The following is a 15,352-nucleotide window of genomic DNA, read 5'->3' as shown; positions in this document are numbered from 1 at the left end:
AGTTTGTCTCAAAGGGCTTTACATGGCATCGTAACAACATCCTCTGTCCTTAGACCCTCCCATCGACTGAGGAAAAACTCCATGGAAAACCCTTTTAACAGGGAAAACCAGGAGAAACCTCAGGGTGAGCAACAGAGGAGGGATCCCTCACCCAGGACGGACAGACGTGCAATAGATGTTGTTACAGACAAGAAAACAGTTTACAGTTTATGTCACAGAATGTGCGAAATATGGAAATGTTAGCAGAAGTTGATAAAGGCAGCCTCTGGTGAGGGTGGGGGGGGGGGGCGGGCAGGGAGAGCTGGCCAGCTTAATGGGGAGGACTGGATGGCAGACTGGTCCATGGGAAGGGAGGGGAGGCCGGCGATGCAGACGGCGGCTGGTGCAGAGAGATGGAGCTCTGGTGGATCTGTGGAAACACAGAGAGAGTGCGAGACACCAAGGCCAAACTACAAGTCCAACAGAAAATGACAGTTCAAAAATATACTGAGGAGAGGAGAGGAGAGGAGAGGAGTGGAGAGGGGAGGAGAGGAGAGGAGAGGAGAGGAGAGGAGGAGGAAGGAGAGGAGAGGAGGGGAGAGGAGGGGAGGAGAAAGGAGAGGGCTCTGTGTAACCAGATGTGTCCCCAGCAGTCTAAGCCTATAGCAGCGTAGCTATAAAATGGTTCAGAGCTACCTGAACCAGCCCTAACCAAAAGCCCTGTCATAAAGGAAGGTATTAAGTCTAGACTTAAATGTAGTTAGAGTGTCTGCCTCTTTGACCCATGGAGAGAGCTGGTTCCACAGAAAAGGAGCCCGGTAACTGAAGGCTCTACCTCCCAGTCTGTTTTTAGAGATACTGGGAGTCACTAACAGACCTGTCCGTCCTGGGTGAGGGATCCCTCCTCTGTTGCTCACCCTGAGGTTTCTCCGATTTTTCCCTGTTAAAAGGGTTTCCATGGAGTTTTTCCTCAGTGGATGTGAGGGTCTAAGGACAGAGGATGTTGTTACGATGCCATGTAAAGCCCTTTGAGACAAACTGTTTGTAAAAACGGGCTATACAAATAAAATTGCCTTGCCTTGCCTGCATTCTGGGAGCGGAGTGCTCTGGTAGGACAGTAAGGAATGATTAGTTCTTTCAGATAGGATGGAGCTTTATCATTAAGAGCCTTATAAGTCAGCAGAAGGAAGCCAGTGGAGAGAAGCTAAAGTGGGAGAGATGTGCTCTCTCTTCCTAACTCCTGTCAAAACCCTCGCTGCGGCATTCTGGACCAGCTGGAGACTCTTTAGAGAGTTTTTCGGACATGCTGACAGGAGAGAGTTACAGAAGTCTAACCTAGAAGTGATAAATGCATGCACCAGTTTCTCAGCATCACTCTGGGAGAGGATATTCCTAATCTTAGTGATACTGCGCAGATGGAAGAAGGCGGTCCTAGTCACATGTTTTATGTGGGAGCTGAAGGAAAGGTCCTGGTAAAAAATGACTCCAAGGTTCCTCGCAGTTGTACTCGGGGTCAGGGTGATGCCATCTAGAGTAGCGATCTGATTAGAGAACGTGTCCCTGAGATGTTTAGGTCCAAACACGATGACCTCAGTTTTATCTGAATTCAGTAGCAAGAAATTAGAGGACATCCAGGATCTAATGTCTTTCAGACAGTCTTGCAGATTGATGAGGCGGCTTCTGTCATCTGGCTCCATGGACAAGTAGAGTTGCGTGTCATCCGCATAACAGTGAAAATTGATTGAGTGCTTCCGGATGATGCCACCTAATGGGAGCATGTAAAGAATGAAGAGAATTGGCCCTAAGACTGAACCCTGTGGTACACCATACGTAACTCTGCTGTACTCTGAGTGGTCGTTATTAACATTAACAAATTGAAACCTGTCAGATAAGTATGACTTAAACCAGGTCCTTTAATCCCAATTTCATGATCTAGTCTCTGCAGCAGGATGCTGTGGTCGATGGTGTCGAATGCAGCACTGAGGTCCAAAAGTACAAGTACAGAGACGAGACCTCTGTCTGAAGCTACAAGAAGATCATTAGAGACTTTGACCTGTGCTGTTTCAGTGCTATGGTGTTCTCTGAATCCAGATTGGAAAGCTTCAAAGAGCTCGTTGCTGTGCAGATGTTCATGTAGCTGCTCCAGGACAACCTTCTCGAGGATCTTAGAGATGTAAGGAAGGTTGGATATAGGCCTATAGTTGACTAGGACGTCTGGGTCAAGAGAAGGTTTTTTAAGTAAAGGGTTAATGACAGCCACCTTGAAGGCCTGTGGCACGTAACCTGTGACTAGGGAAAGATTGATTTGGTTCAGAAAAGAAATGTTAATTAACGGGAAGACATCCTTAAGTAGTCTTGTCGGGACTGTGGAAGAAGTAATTGTGGAAGAAGTAATGGCAGAAGTTAAGTCTGACAGGTCGATGGGAGAGAAGCTGTCCAAGTGTGCACCAAGTCTGGGAGGTGCTTCTATGGGTACCGTAATCTGTGCTCCATTACTGGCAATCTTCGTTCTAATATTAACAATCTTTTCGGTTGGAGGGATGGATGGTTCAACGACACTATGGTTCTTGGTCAGCCTGGCCACAGTGTTGAAGAGGAACCTGGGGTTGTTCTTATTCTTTTCTATTAAAGATGAATGGTAATTCTGGTCTTCTGTTTCAAAGCTCATCTCCTTCTGTCCTTGTCTCCTCGTCTGTCCCCTTGCAGGCTTCCACAGGCGAGCTCCTTCGATGTCTCTCTGACTTCCTGTGTCGTCGCTGTGTGAAGGTGAAGGAGCTGTCGTCCAATCAGATCGTCCTGTGGTTCAGAAACGTCGACCGAGCTCTGCTGGTCCAAGGCTGGCAGGTACTGGAGTAGTACTACTGTAGTACTGGAGTAGTACTGTAGTAGTAGTAGTAGTAGTGTTTATGTAGTACTAGTACTAGTAGTATCTCTGTCTCTCCCTAGGACCAGTGCTTCCTGAGCCCGGCCAGCCTGGTCTTCGTCTACCTGCTGTGTCGTAGTAGTTGTAGGATTGCTGTAGTAGTAGTAGTAGTAGTAGTGTAGTACTGTAGTATTACTGTAGTACTAGTAGTATCTCTGTCTGTCTCTAGGACCAGTGCTTCCTGAGCCCGGCCAGCCTGGTCTTCGTCTACCTGCTGTGTCGAGAGGCCGTGGACGAGGACACGTGTTCGGAGGCGGAGCTCCACGCCGTCTTCCTCACCTGTCTCTACCTGGCCTACTCGTATCTAGGCAACGAGATCTCCTACCCGCTCAAGCCGTTCCTGGTGGAGTCCAGCCGCGATGCATTCTGGGAGCGAGCGCTGGAGCTGATCGAGCGCCTGAGCGACGACATGCTGCGGATCAACGCCGACCCGCACTTCTTCACGGAAGTCTTTCAGGATCTGAAGAACCAGGGGGGGGCGAGGGAGAGACAGAGGGAGAGAGAGAGGGAGGAGGAGGAGAAGAGAAAAGAGAAGGAGAAGGAGAAGGAGGAGAAGAGAAAAGAGAAGGAGAAGGAGAAGGAGGAGGAGGACAAAGAGAATGATGAAGGAAACAGGATTGTTGATCTGGATCGTTAAGAGAGAGAGAGGATCTCAGTGTTTGTCAATGAGACTCGCCCGGCGGCCGTTGACCTCTGAGGTCTGAATGTAAACTGGCTGCCCCGTTACCGTGGTGACCGAGACTCTGGCTGCCCCGTTACCGTGGTGACCGAGACTCTGGACCTCCGACACTCGCTCACTTTAACTGCATGCTGTCAATCAAAACCAACGTCATCTTCTGATTGTACCATTGTGGATGTAGACAAGTTACCATGGCAACCTTATATCCAATCTCCAGCCTTATTTTGTGTCAACATGTTGGTGAGAGCTTCATGACATCATCAACACCTGGAGACGTCCAACAGTCTCCTCTGGGGTTGGGCTCCGAGAACCAGATGGAACCGGTTCCATCAGAACCGTTGATGAGTTTTAATCCGGTTCACTGGCGCCGAGCGCCGGTAAAACAAGGAAGAAGAAGTTAAGATCCGCCCACAACCCGCGGTGTGCGACCAGTCAAACACCAATGCAGATAGAATTCCTTTCTCTTTTTCCTACGCGTGTCAAAGCGTGTTTCCTGCAGAGCGGCGTCTCTTCTCAGAACGACGGTGGAATAAATGTAAATAAACTGAATAAACGGAGCTTCAATCAGAGGACGTTGTTGTTTCCGTCAGGAACCGGAGCCCAACCCTCGTCTCCTCGTCTCCTCCTGGTGGACGTCTCCTCTGCCCTACAAAGGCAAAGTGCAGTATCTGGAAAAATGCCAAACTGAGAAAAACAGCTTTTTGTGTTTTTCTTTAGCTGCGTTTCCATCACAGATTTTCGGAAAATAAAAGCGATATTTCTGAAACTTCGAAAAAGTGCAATTGCTATTTGCGGGTGTTTCCATTGAAAGGTGTTTTGCGAATGAGCCGTAATGCGTCTTGCGTTTCTATGGTGACGGCACAGTGATCTCAGCTGCCTACAGCTGTTGCTGTTATTGTTTTTAACAAAGACGAAAACAGCACTTGATTGCTGAAAGGCAAAGCCCGTGTGGCGCTGGCAGTGGCCACAAATAAGGGCGCACTCACATGGGCCAGTTGTTCCGTACCGCGCTGAAGCCCGAATGCCCCCCCTCCTCTGTCCCCCGCTGGCCCGCACTCTCACCACCTCCAACCCAAGCTGATCAAGCACGGTTGCCTCCGACACATACGTTGATATAGAGGGATTATTTGTTTACCAACACGGCGGATGTGCGCTTTCACCTGACTGCAGAAAGAACGGAGCCTTTTAAACACCAGCGGTGATGAGGTGGTTGTGTCCACACACCCGTACTGGTTTATGTGACTAGAGGGGACATTTCGGCGCAGGAGGGAGTGGAGCGTGGATGTGAGCCAATCTCCTTCAACCATGCACGGAAAAGGGGAATAATAGGAAAGGTTTTTCTGATTTATTGAGAAACAATGCCCAGGTCAGCAATGCATGACAAAAAACATGTGGTTCATTCGTCCCCTCCAGTCACATAAAGCTGTGGACACACACAACTCCGGTGACGCCGGTGACGTGTAGAAAAGCGAAAAAAGTGTTTCCATTACACTTTTGCGATACACGTTTCTATCGATACGTCTCAAAAACCACCTCATGAAAACTTTTTAGCGATATTTGAGAATTTTTTCGAAATGTAGGTGTTTCCATTACCAGTTTTTAATTTCAATATTTAGGTATGGAAACGCACCTATTGTCAGGTTTAAGCATCAAATTATGAATAACTACCAAGTCTATAATTGATTAGATAAAGGTGGACTGAATTAAATGTATTTTGTAGTTTGTCTTTCTGACCAATTTTGACCGTTTTATGGCAGGTACGGCACTTTGCCTTGGTTTTGGTGCAGATATGGCACTTTGCCTTGGTTTTACTCCAGTGGAATCATAGAGTAAATTATGGGATGTAGGGAGTACCGTTACTCTTTGCAGATACTGCACTTTGCCTTGGTTTCACATTCACAGAGCTTTTTTGGATGGACAGCAAAATAAAAAGCCTGATAACTCTGGAAATTTTAGCAGTACTAATATCAAATTCTACCAGATTGAAGAGAATATGCCACACTTTTGATTGGTCAAAAAAAAAAAAAAAAAAAAGGAGATACTGCACTTTGCCTTTGTAGGGCATCCCTCCTCCTGGTGGACGTTCATGAAAACACATCCAGTTCCTTCACTGATTGATATTTACTCTGATTCTCATTCTGGTTGATTGTTGCTGATGAGACGGTCGTTCACTTCCTGTGACGGAGGTCAGAGATGAGACGGCGAGGGAAATCAATCATGTGATCAATAATATTTTTGATCAGTGAGTGGAAGCAGCAGCCATAATGGCGGACAGACCCGAACCTGTTGAATGTAAAAACCAGGTTGAATGATTTGTGTCAACTGTTTTGATCTGGAAATCAAATCACAAAGTAAACGGATCCAGAACCGGAGTCTGTCGCCCTGGTTCTGTTTGGCTCTGTTCTGTTCCGCCGCAGTTTGTTTGTCGAGGTTAAATCGGCGTCTAAGTGTTTGGACCATCACAATATTAAAATGTAGAATCTGAGATATTTAGTGAGAACTGCTTTTAAAAGGGTCAGAGGTCAGAGGTCGGGGTTGTGATTGGCTGATGATGAACCTGTTTCTTCTCTCGTGACCAAAGGAAATAAAACTGGCTAAAGGTCAAAGGTCACGGCCCAGGGTTCATGATGTCATCGTCAGCATGAGTCACTGAGTCGAGGTGGTTTCATAAGTTATTTAATAAAACACTGAAGAAGTTTGAACTATGACCTGGAAATGTACAGATGTGTTACAGTGTGTGTGTGTGTGTGTGTGTGTGTGTGTGTGTCACTGCAGTGAGTCATCTCTGCTCTGGTTTTGTGAATCGTGGACACACTGGTCACATGATGCAGATCCACTCGCTGCTGATTGGTCTGAATTTGCTGCAGAGAGAAGAGAGACGGAGGAAGAGGAGGAGGAGGTGTTTCACAGAGACGAAGGTGAAGAGGAAGAACTCAGAGTGAAAACAAAGATGCAGAGATGAAATGTGTTTGTCTCATGCAGGACTTGAACTTGTCCAACAGGAAGTGACATCATCAAACAACCTCAGAGGTTTTTAAACTGTAGCACTCAGTCACAGCAAGTTTCACTTTTATAATCGTAATTATTATAATTACCGTAAATTCCGGACTATTAAGCGCACCTGAATATAAGCCGCACCAGCTAAATTTTAAAATAAAATAGATTTTGTACATATATAGGCCGCACCTGAATATAAGCCGCAGGTTTTTCGTGTTGTAACATGAGATATTTACACAGAAAGACAGCGAAGCCGTCGAAAAATCAATAAATGGAGCGGTGGATAACGTTACATAACATACGTTGTTACGGCGTGTGTGTTTGTGTAGTCTTAACCGTCATGAACAAAAGATTATGGGTTACGGAGCGCGTTTGTGTTGCGGTGTGCAGAGAGGAGACCTGGGACACGGGGCAGCGACCAGGTGCTGTAGTGATGTTACAAGGTTGGTTTTCAGCCATGAGACGCCAGGTGAAGAGCGCCCCCATCGGAGGCCGTTAGCCAGTAAAAGTCTATAAATTAGCCGCATTGTTGTACAGGCCGCAGGGTTCAAAGCGTGAGAAAAAAGTAGCGGCTTATAGTCCGGAAATTACGGTAGCTAATGAGCACCATGTTAAATGGAGGTGAGACTTCAAATGATCGCAGGTTTGATCTCTGTAATGAGCTGAAACTGCTGTTAACCAAACACCAGAACACACATGTTAAGTGGAATAATATTTGTTTTTAAGTTGAACTCTAATGTCATCTAATAAAAATAATTTCATTATGATTTTTGATCTACTACTTTTATTTTGTTTGTGACGCATTTCCAGTTCAGAAAAGCCCGGGAGTTGGTTGGTTTCCGGTCTATTTCTATTGCTCGAATCAAACAGCAGTGACTTCCCATTGGTTAGAGAGAATAAGCTCCGCCCCCTTACAGGTAAAAGTCGTCAGAGAAGCGCGCTGCAGAGACACACGTCAAAGTGATGGAAGTGTGTGACGGTTTGGAGCTGGACAGCGTACAGCCTGCTGCTGTTCTACTCATCAGTGTGGTAGTCTCGTTCCAAAAGTATCACTTTCTCCCCCGTCGGGTCACTTCCGGGTAACTCTTGAATGGAATGTCGTAGAGACTCGGGGGTGGTGTCTACGTGTTCCTCGTGGTCGATATAGTGGGGGTAGAGGCCACTTAGAAGTCTGTGGGTGTTAGTGTTGATGATTTATGGGCGTTGAAAGCGTCCTCATAGGAATGCATTAGGTAATAGGGTGAAAGGTCCGTGTACTTTGCGGCCATTCGATTTCCAATTAGAAATCAAAAATCAAAAAATGAAAAAGTGACAGATTATTTTGTTTTTTGTTTTTTAATCTAACACAAAAAACAAAAAAATGTTTGGTTTTTCATATTTCAATTTTAGGCTCAGATCAAAAATACGAAATGGAAAAACAGGCAGCAGGACTGAATTTGATGACCTATTTAATTGGTCGGGTTTACGTGACCCGGAAGTTTGGCGATATCAAGAGACGCAGTCACAAAGATCATTCATAGTTTTCATAGACGTGATCCACGGAGCTGGAGGGTAAAACATTGGTTCAGCGTCAAGACCGGACACTGCACAGAGCAGCAACCACGAAGACTTAGGTCATCTCACTGGTCATTAAGACACTGTCACGTTTTGAACGATCACATCCAGCTCTCGCCGCTGTTTTTTTTTTTTTCGCCAGCATTTCAGTCATTGAAAACAGTCCCTGCCTGGAGAATCCCTCACCTAAACCAAGATAAAAGCTTTAAAAGTATAGATGTCATAGGAGGTGAAGCGTCCGCCCCCCCCTCGTAGATCCTCTGAATAATATCGCAGCCGCAACAACAACAACATTCTGCAAACAAATATTGTGGGGGGTCGATTAAACGATAAGACAGCAGCCGACAGATAGGCTATATGCTTAATGTTTGGGTGCAATAAAGTCACTGTTAACAAAATCAACATCTAATCTGTCCCTTCAAAATAAAGTTTGTAACGTGTCTGTTTGGAGCAGCTGCTGACACCTGTGCAGCTGCAGTGACAGTTTCCTCATCACTAAACCTGAGCCACCATCAGATCCTCCCTCGTTCACGTCGTGACGACCGGACATGTCTTTTGGACATATAGGCCTATTGTATATTCTGTGTTTTTCCTCTCTTTAACCGTCTCGTTTCAGTTTTTGCTGGTCAACCTGCATCTGGTGCACACCAGCTGTTTCTCTCGCGCTTATTGCTCACTCGCTCCGTCTCAATCCGCATAAAATGAGCCTATTTTAAAAAGGAAAAAACACAGACGCGCAAATTGAAATGACCTAGGCCTATGTCTAACAATTCAATGACCACAGCTGATCACCAGCTTGTCTGGCCCCACCTGTCATGTCTCTATGAACACAACTATGGGCTTCTTTTTTTTTTTCTTCTTCTTTTTTTTTTTATATATTTTTTTTATAATTAGCCTAATAAAGAATTAATGCTCGTGAGTCCGGCCCCATCGGGTCCAGCTCCAACACTGGTCGGACCTGGTCGGGTCTTTGCTCATGTATTTGCTCAAACTTGGAGCCAGACCCGGCCCTATAGGAGACCAGAGTCTGGTTGAGTCCCAGCTTTTATTTGAGAACGGTAGCCAGTAAGGGGGGGAGGGGGCGGCGGCGACATGTCTAATTTAATGACCAGTGAGTTGACAAGTCTTGGTGGTTGCTGCTCTGTGCAGTGTCCCGTCTTGTCCTTGACCCAATGTTTTACCCTCCAGCTCCACGGATCACGTCTCTAAAAATGTATGATCTTTGTGACTGCGTGCAAACTTCCGGGTCACGTAAACCCCACAAATTAAATATTAAAATCAAATTCAGTCCTGCTGCCTGTTTTTCCATTTCGTATTTTTGATCGAAGCCTAAAATTGAAATATGAAAAACCAGACATTTTTTCGTTTTTTGTGTTAGATTAAAAAACAAAAAACAAAATAATCTGTCACTTTTTCATTTTTCGATTTTTGATTTCTAATTGAAAATCGAATGGCCGCAAAGTACACGGACCGTGAAAGGGGGGAATAGGAGTCTCGTAGAGAGTAGAAAACATTTCCAATTCACTCAGTGGGGTACTGTGATTCCAAAAATACCACTCACTCCCCCGTCGGGTCACTTCCGGGTAACTTTTGAAGGGAATTTCCTAGAGACTTGGGAGTGGTCTCAAATTGTTCCCCGTGGTCAATGGGCGCATGACGTCTGTCCGACTACCCATTTCTCCGACCACCCATTTCTCCGACTCCGACCATACATTTCTTTATTTTTGCGTCCATCAGTCCGACCTCCCACTTCTCTGACTTAAGTAGCCCTAACCCTTAACCTTACCCTAAACCTAACCTCAACACTGTAGAATGGGTAGTCGGAGAAATGAGCCGTCGGACTTGTGGGCAGTCGGACTGACGTATGCTCCCCGTGGTCAATATATTGGGGGTAGAGCCCCTTTGCAAGTGTGTGGGAGTTATGGTTCAAAAGTTATGTCCCTTGATTAATGTCTGAAACGGCCTGTCGGCGAAAGGTCCATCTGTCATAACTTTGGCTAGGAAGGTGGGTTAGGGAAATTAGTGTCATTTTACTCCATCTGGGACAAGCTTTCCAGAAATGTCCTCGGTTTGTCTGTAGGAGCTTCCTGTCAGAAGTTGGCCATACAGAGTGTAGGGTTACTGGGTAAAAGGGGGTATCGCCGAAACGGCCATCTTTTATAACTTTGGCTGGGAAGCTGGTATAAAGTTGAAATTGGTGTCATTTTACTTAGCTTTACTTTAGCTTTCCAGAGATGATCCTGTCAAAAGTTGGCCATAGACTGCCATGTTAAATCAGACGTGGAAAAATCACGAATAGAGAGATAGATAGATAGAGATAGATAAACTTTATTGTCTGTCACGAGTGACAGAAATTCATCTTTGACAGGCTCAATAAAAACACTAAGAAACAAACAGACATTAAAAACAACAATGTTGTGCAATCATTCTAAAAAGAGGAGGGGGGGGGGCTGTTAAAAGCAGCAAAATGTTCATTTCTTATTGTTCAGGATGGTTATTGCAGAGGGGATGAAGGATTTTTTGTAGATGTTTTTCCTGGCCAGTGGGACCTTATGGCGTTTGCCTGATGGCAGCAGCTGGAAGCAGTGGTGAAGGGGGTGGGAGGAGTCTTCTGTGATCAGGGTGGCCTTCCTGATCACAGACCGGCTATACAGTTCTGAGAGGGGGGTTTGTGGTGCTCCAATGATTTTGCTGGCCTGGTTAACTGTGCGGGAAAGTTTGATCTTGTGTTTGGATGAGAGGAGGCTGTACCAGGAAGAGATGTTGAAGGTGAGTAGGGATTCAATGAGGGACTGGTAGACCAGAGTTAAAACATGTGTGCTGACGTTGAAAGTCCTTAATTTCCTCAGCAGGTAGAGGCGCTGTTGTGATTTTTTAAAAATGGTGTCTGCATGCTGAGAGAAGGAGAGGCAGTTGTCCAGGTCAGTTCCAAGGTATTTAAAAGACTCAACCTGCTCCACCAGCTGACCCTGGATGCTGAGTGGTTTAAAAAAAGCAGTTGCTGACTCTCTTCTGCCCCCACAGCACAGCTCTTTGGTCTTCTGGACATTTAGCTCAAGACAAAGCTGGTTAAAAGTCTGTGCCAGGTTTTCAACAGCCTGCTGATACCGGTCCAGAGCAGTGGTGTCGGTCAGGTGAGCCACCAGGGCCATGTCATCCGCATATTTAAAAAGGCTGATCCCCTCGCTGTTACAGGTGATGTTGTTTGTGTACACAGAGAAGAGAACAGGAGATAAAACACAACCCTGGGGAACACCTGTGTTTAAAATCAGCTTCTTTGATTTAAAACCATTTAAAAGCACCTGTTGTGGCCTTTTAAATGGTTTTAAATCAAAGAAGCTGATTAGATATAATAGATATACTGTATGTTAGGTCCTCACTAATCTTTCTTATCTCCAGGGGCCTCATTTATCAAAGAGGGTGTAAAACTGCTACTAAATTTTTGCTTACGGCGAAAAGACAAAAATATTTACACCTTTTTCAGATCAATCAAACTGTGCGTACGCACAACTCTCCGCAATAAATCACACCGGACCCAAGAATGGTGCACACGTGAACACACCTCTTACTCCACCCCCGAAACGCCTATATATGGTCAGCACATGCATATTTAATTAGCCATGTGCGCTCTGTGGAGCGGCTACAAAGTGACAACAAAGTGACAACGGAGACAACGGGCGGAAGGCGGGGGAAAGAAGCGGAACTACATACACGGGCGATATCGAGCAATAAATCAGTCAGAAAAATGATCTTGCATTTTAAGCTACAATAAAAACAAAAACCTCCCAAATCTCAACAAAAGGGAGCAGAAAGAAGAAGAATCTTATGCACAGTTACAGCTCTATACTGGACTCAGTTTAGGTCATTTTCCATTACAGCTGAGTCCTTCACAGTTCCTCCTCAGGGCCGCGTGGTCTCGCTCTTTATTCTCTCCTCTCGTCAGCTCCAAACACACGTGCACCTCGTTAACTCAGGTGACAGAATAATAACAGTCTCAGTAGCTACAGATCAGTGTGCGCTGCTGCCGATGTGTTTTTAAACTTGGATGGTTTGATCCTTGTCGAACGTCACACATAGCCTAATCAAAAAAGCAAAATCCTCAATCCGCTCTGTTTATCAATTAACATAGAGCCTAGTGTTATTATAGAGCGGGTTGGATTGCCAGCATCAACGGTCCACCACTACCACAAATTACTTCAAAAAATCCTACTGTGCTCTTCTAAATGTACTCTGCGCTCCTCTCTCCCTCTCACACTGCAGTTCTCTGACTCAGCAACGGTGTCGCCAATTCCTCCTGTTCCTCAAAAAAGGCGTAAATCACGGTACGCCAGGGTCAAAATGGGTGTAAATGTCCGCACTTTTCCCCGTCAGGTTTTGGCTTGATAGATCCCAAATTTGGCGGAGAAAAGTGCGTACACACAAAACGGGGGGAAAGGGGTGTAAAAAAAGGTGTATCCACAATGATAAATGAGGCCCCAGGTATGTTATCGCTATCGGCCTTTGGAAGCAGAAAGTTATCGGTTATCAGTATCGGTTTCAAAAAATAGTTATTGTGCATCCCTAGTAAAAATGCGAAAAAACGAAACTTATCAACCAGTGTTTTCCATAAATAAATGAATAAACGAGTCTGTGGCGGCTGCGACTCTCTCTCACACACATACGGGCACATGGACAGGTCGCGTTGTGACGGTAATAAACATACGCACTAAATCGTCCTAATGTGTTTAAATTGCTATCCGCAATCCCCCATCAGACCGTCCGGAGGGTGGGGGGGTTTGACAAAGCCAAAGTAAATTATTGGGGGTAACACTTTACAATAAGGTACACAAAATTAGTAGAGTAGAGTAGTTAATGAGGAACTAATGAAGAACTAATGAGGAACTAATGAGTAGTTAGTGAGGAATTGAGGTACACAAAATTACAGTAGTTATTGAGGAACTAAGGTACACAAAATTAGAGTAGTTACTGAGGAACTACTGATTAATTAACTATTAGTTAATGGTCAGTTCTTCAGGAACCCCTGATCAAATTTCAGAGGAGTAGTTACTGAGGAACTAATGAGTAACTATTAATGATCAGTTCTTCATTAACTCATGATCAAATTTCATAGAAAGTTAATCACAACTTGATGATTAGTTAACTAGTTACTTCATCAGTACAGAATCATTACTCAATAACCTGTCCAGTAGTTAACCTTTATGACCTAAAGTGACACATAATGAGTGGTTTTTCATTTCTTCATCTTCATTTTTACATTAGTAGTTCCTTAAAAAAATCACAGACAGCAGGATTCTTGAGAAGATTTTATTCATTAATTTCTGACCACATATACATTAATATGACCATCCATGTTGTCTTCGAAATAAATATGATAAGTTTGTCACATGTTTGGTAGGCTAAATGAATGTATCATGGGGCTGTGTGTAAAGTACTGTATACTGATCACACCGTGGTTCACAGTAAAGTTGTTTGAGGTGCACAAAATTTAGAGTAGTTATTTACTATGAAACAAATTTGGAATGAATGAGGAACTCAATATTAGTTAATGGTGAGTTCTTCAGTAACTCCTAATCAAATTACTGAGGAACTAACTATTACTTAACCATTAGTTACCCTTTTTGTGTACCTTATGGTAAAGTGAGACATCAAAATGAGTAGGTAATGAGTACTGAATCATTACTTAATCATTAGTTACTCTTTTTGTGTACCTTATAGTAAAGTGAGACATCAAAATGAGTAGGTAATGAGTACTGAATCATTAGTTTCCCTTTTTGCGACCAAACCCGAGCCGGACTTAAATATAGCATGAAAAGGTAACAAAAACAAACCTTGTGCCCCTTATTAGCCAGGTGCTAGGGCATTTCATGTAAATTAGGCACACTTTTAGCACTACGACAACACGTGACACTGGAAGAGAAGCTAAACGTAGCAAACATAGCGTAGCATTGATGCTAAGGTTGCACATTTTTGACAAAATATTAAATAACTTATGAACCATATATGATAGAGACGAGTTGTGAACAGCATCTGAATTGCGGGATTTTTCGAATGGTCCCAGCTGGCATTTCAACGTTGAATCACCGTTGAAACCACGTCAGGTGCCAACGTTGGATCAACATTGGATTTTGATTTGATTTTGCAAACTTAATCAACGTTGAAATAGCAACGTCATTTCAACGTCACATTTCTCAACATGGGTGAATCTGCCAACGTTGGATCAACGTTGGATTTTGATTTGATTTTGCAAACTTAATCAACGTTGAAATAGCAACGTCATTTCAACGTCACATTTCTCAACATAGGTGAATTTGCCAAGGTTGAAATTTCAACATCACTGTAAAATCCTGCTTTTACACATATGTGACAAATAGAATAATAAATAATTTTTGTTGTGATGTGATGTGTGATGTGTTCAATGCAGAAATCAAATCTCACAATGAGTGAATAGCTCTCTAGAGATCTTCTGTGTGATTATTAAAATCTTAATCTCTAAATGGAAAGCATTCACAAAATGGACAGTCAGCGAAGGCAACTGTAGGATATTTTTTTCTACTTTTAACATAAGACAGATTATTTTTACCAAAGCCTCCCCTCAAACAAAGGAGGACATCATGGACCCTAAAGTGGGCAATAAGAACCACACAGTGATAAAAAAGCATACAATACAATAATACAATACAATAAAACTTTATTGTCAAGGGCTCCAAGGCCACTGCGAGGTCTACAACATATAAATTAGACACCGATCCTCTCAGGCGCATACTTCAGGTACTTCGCCATGTACTCGTCCACTTTTGATGTGGTTGTGTTGAACGAACTGAGGACAGCGTCTGAAGAGGGGAAAAGACAAACAGCATAAAGTATTACAATATACATATACAGTGATCAACCGCTTATATGAATCAAAAAGGATTGGGACAGAATGACCCCCCCCCCATTTCAATCGCTGGTGCAAGGAAAAAGACAACTTGTGTGCAACAACATATCCGGCTGCTTTTAAGCCTCTTGACATGAACACAGACAGGGCCAGAAACAGCACCAAAGCAACTGGCATCTTGTCTAAATTTACTATGTAAACCAACATTGATTTCTTGTTGTTGTTTTTTTTATATCCATGAGTTTCAAATGTAGTCCTACAACCTGCCATGTTGAGGACCCACAGGTGTTTCAAACTAATTAATTGGTCCTACTCCAATCAGAAACACAACTCAAATTGAAAC

At 44.0% G+C, this 15,352-nt stretch overlaps 1 protein-coding gene and 1 long non-coding RNA gene across 2 annotated transcripts in view; both read left to right on the top strand.

Moving 5' to 3' along the window:
- Positions 1 to 6,669, top strand: part of LOC146990421 (cyclin-dependent kinase 5 activator 1-like) — an 8,315-nt gene extending 1,646 nt beyond the window's left edge. Inside the window, exons 2-3 of the mRNA XM_085794422.1 lie at positions 2,686 to 2,823; positions 3,072 to 6,669. Coding sequence (XP_085650548.1) covers positions 2,686 to 2,823; positions 3,072 to 3,539 — 606 coding nt within the window. The 3' untranslated portion in view covers positions 3,540 to 6,669. The remainder of the gene's footprint in view (positions 1 to 2,685; positions 2,824 to 3,071) is intronic.
- A 3,993-nt stretch (positions 6,670 to 10,662) lies between these two features.
- On the top strand, positions 10,663 to 11,202 carry LOC146990420 (uncharacterized). The gene is made up of 3 exons (XR_015037408.1): positions 10,663 to 10,720; positions 10,874 to 10,901; positions 10,982 to 11,202. It is a non-coding gene; the product is annotated as an uncharacterized LOC146990420 (long non-coding RNA).
- The last annotated feature ends 4,150 nt before the right edge of the window (positions 11,203 to 15,352 follow it).

Source organism: Trachurus japonicus, chromosome 2 (assembly GCF_045865225.1).
Source record: "Trachurus japonicus isolate A0001 chromosome 2, Traja_1.0".
NCBI classification, from domain to species: Eukaryota; Metazoa; Chordata; class Actinopteri; order Carangiformes; family Carangidae; genus Trachurus; species Trachurus japonicus.
This window is presented reverse-complemented; position numbering and strand designations above follow the sequence as displayed.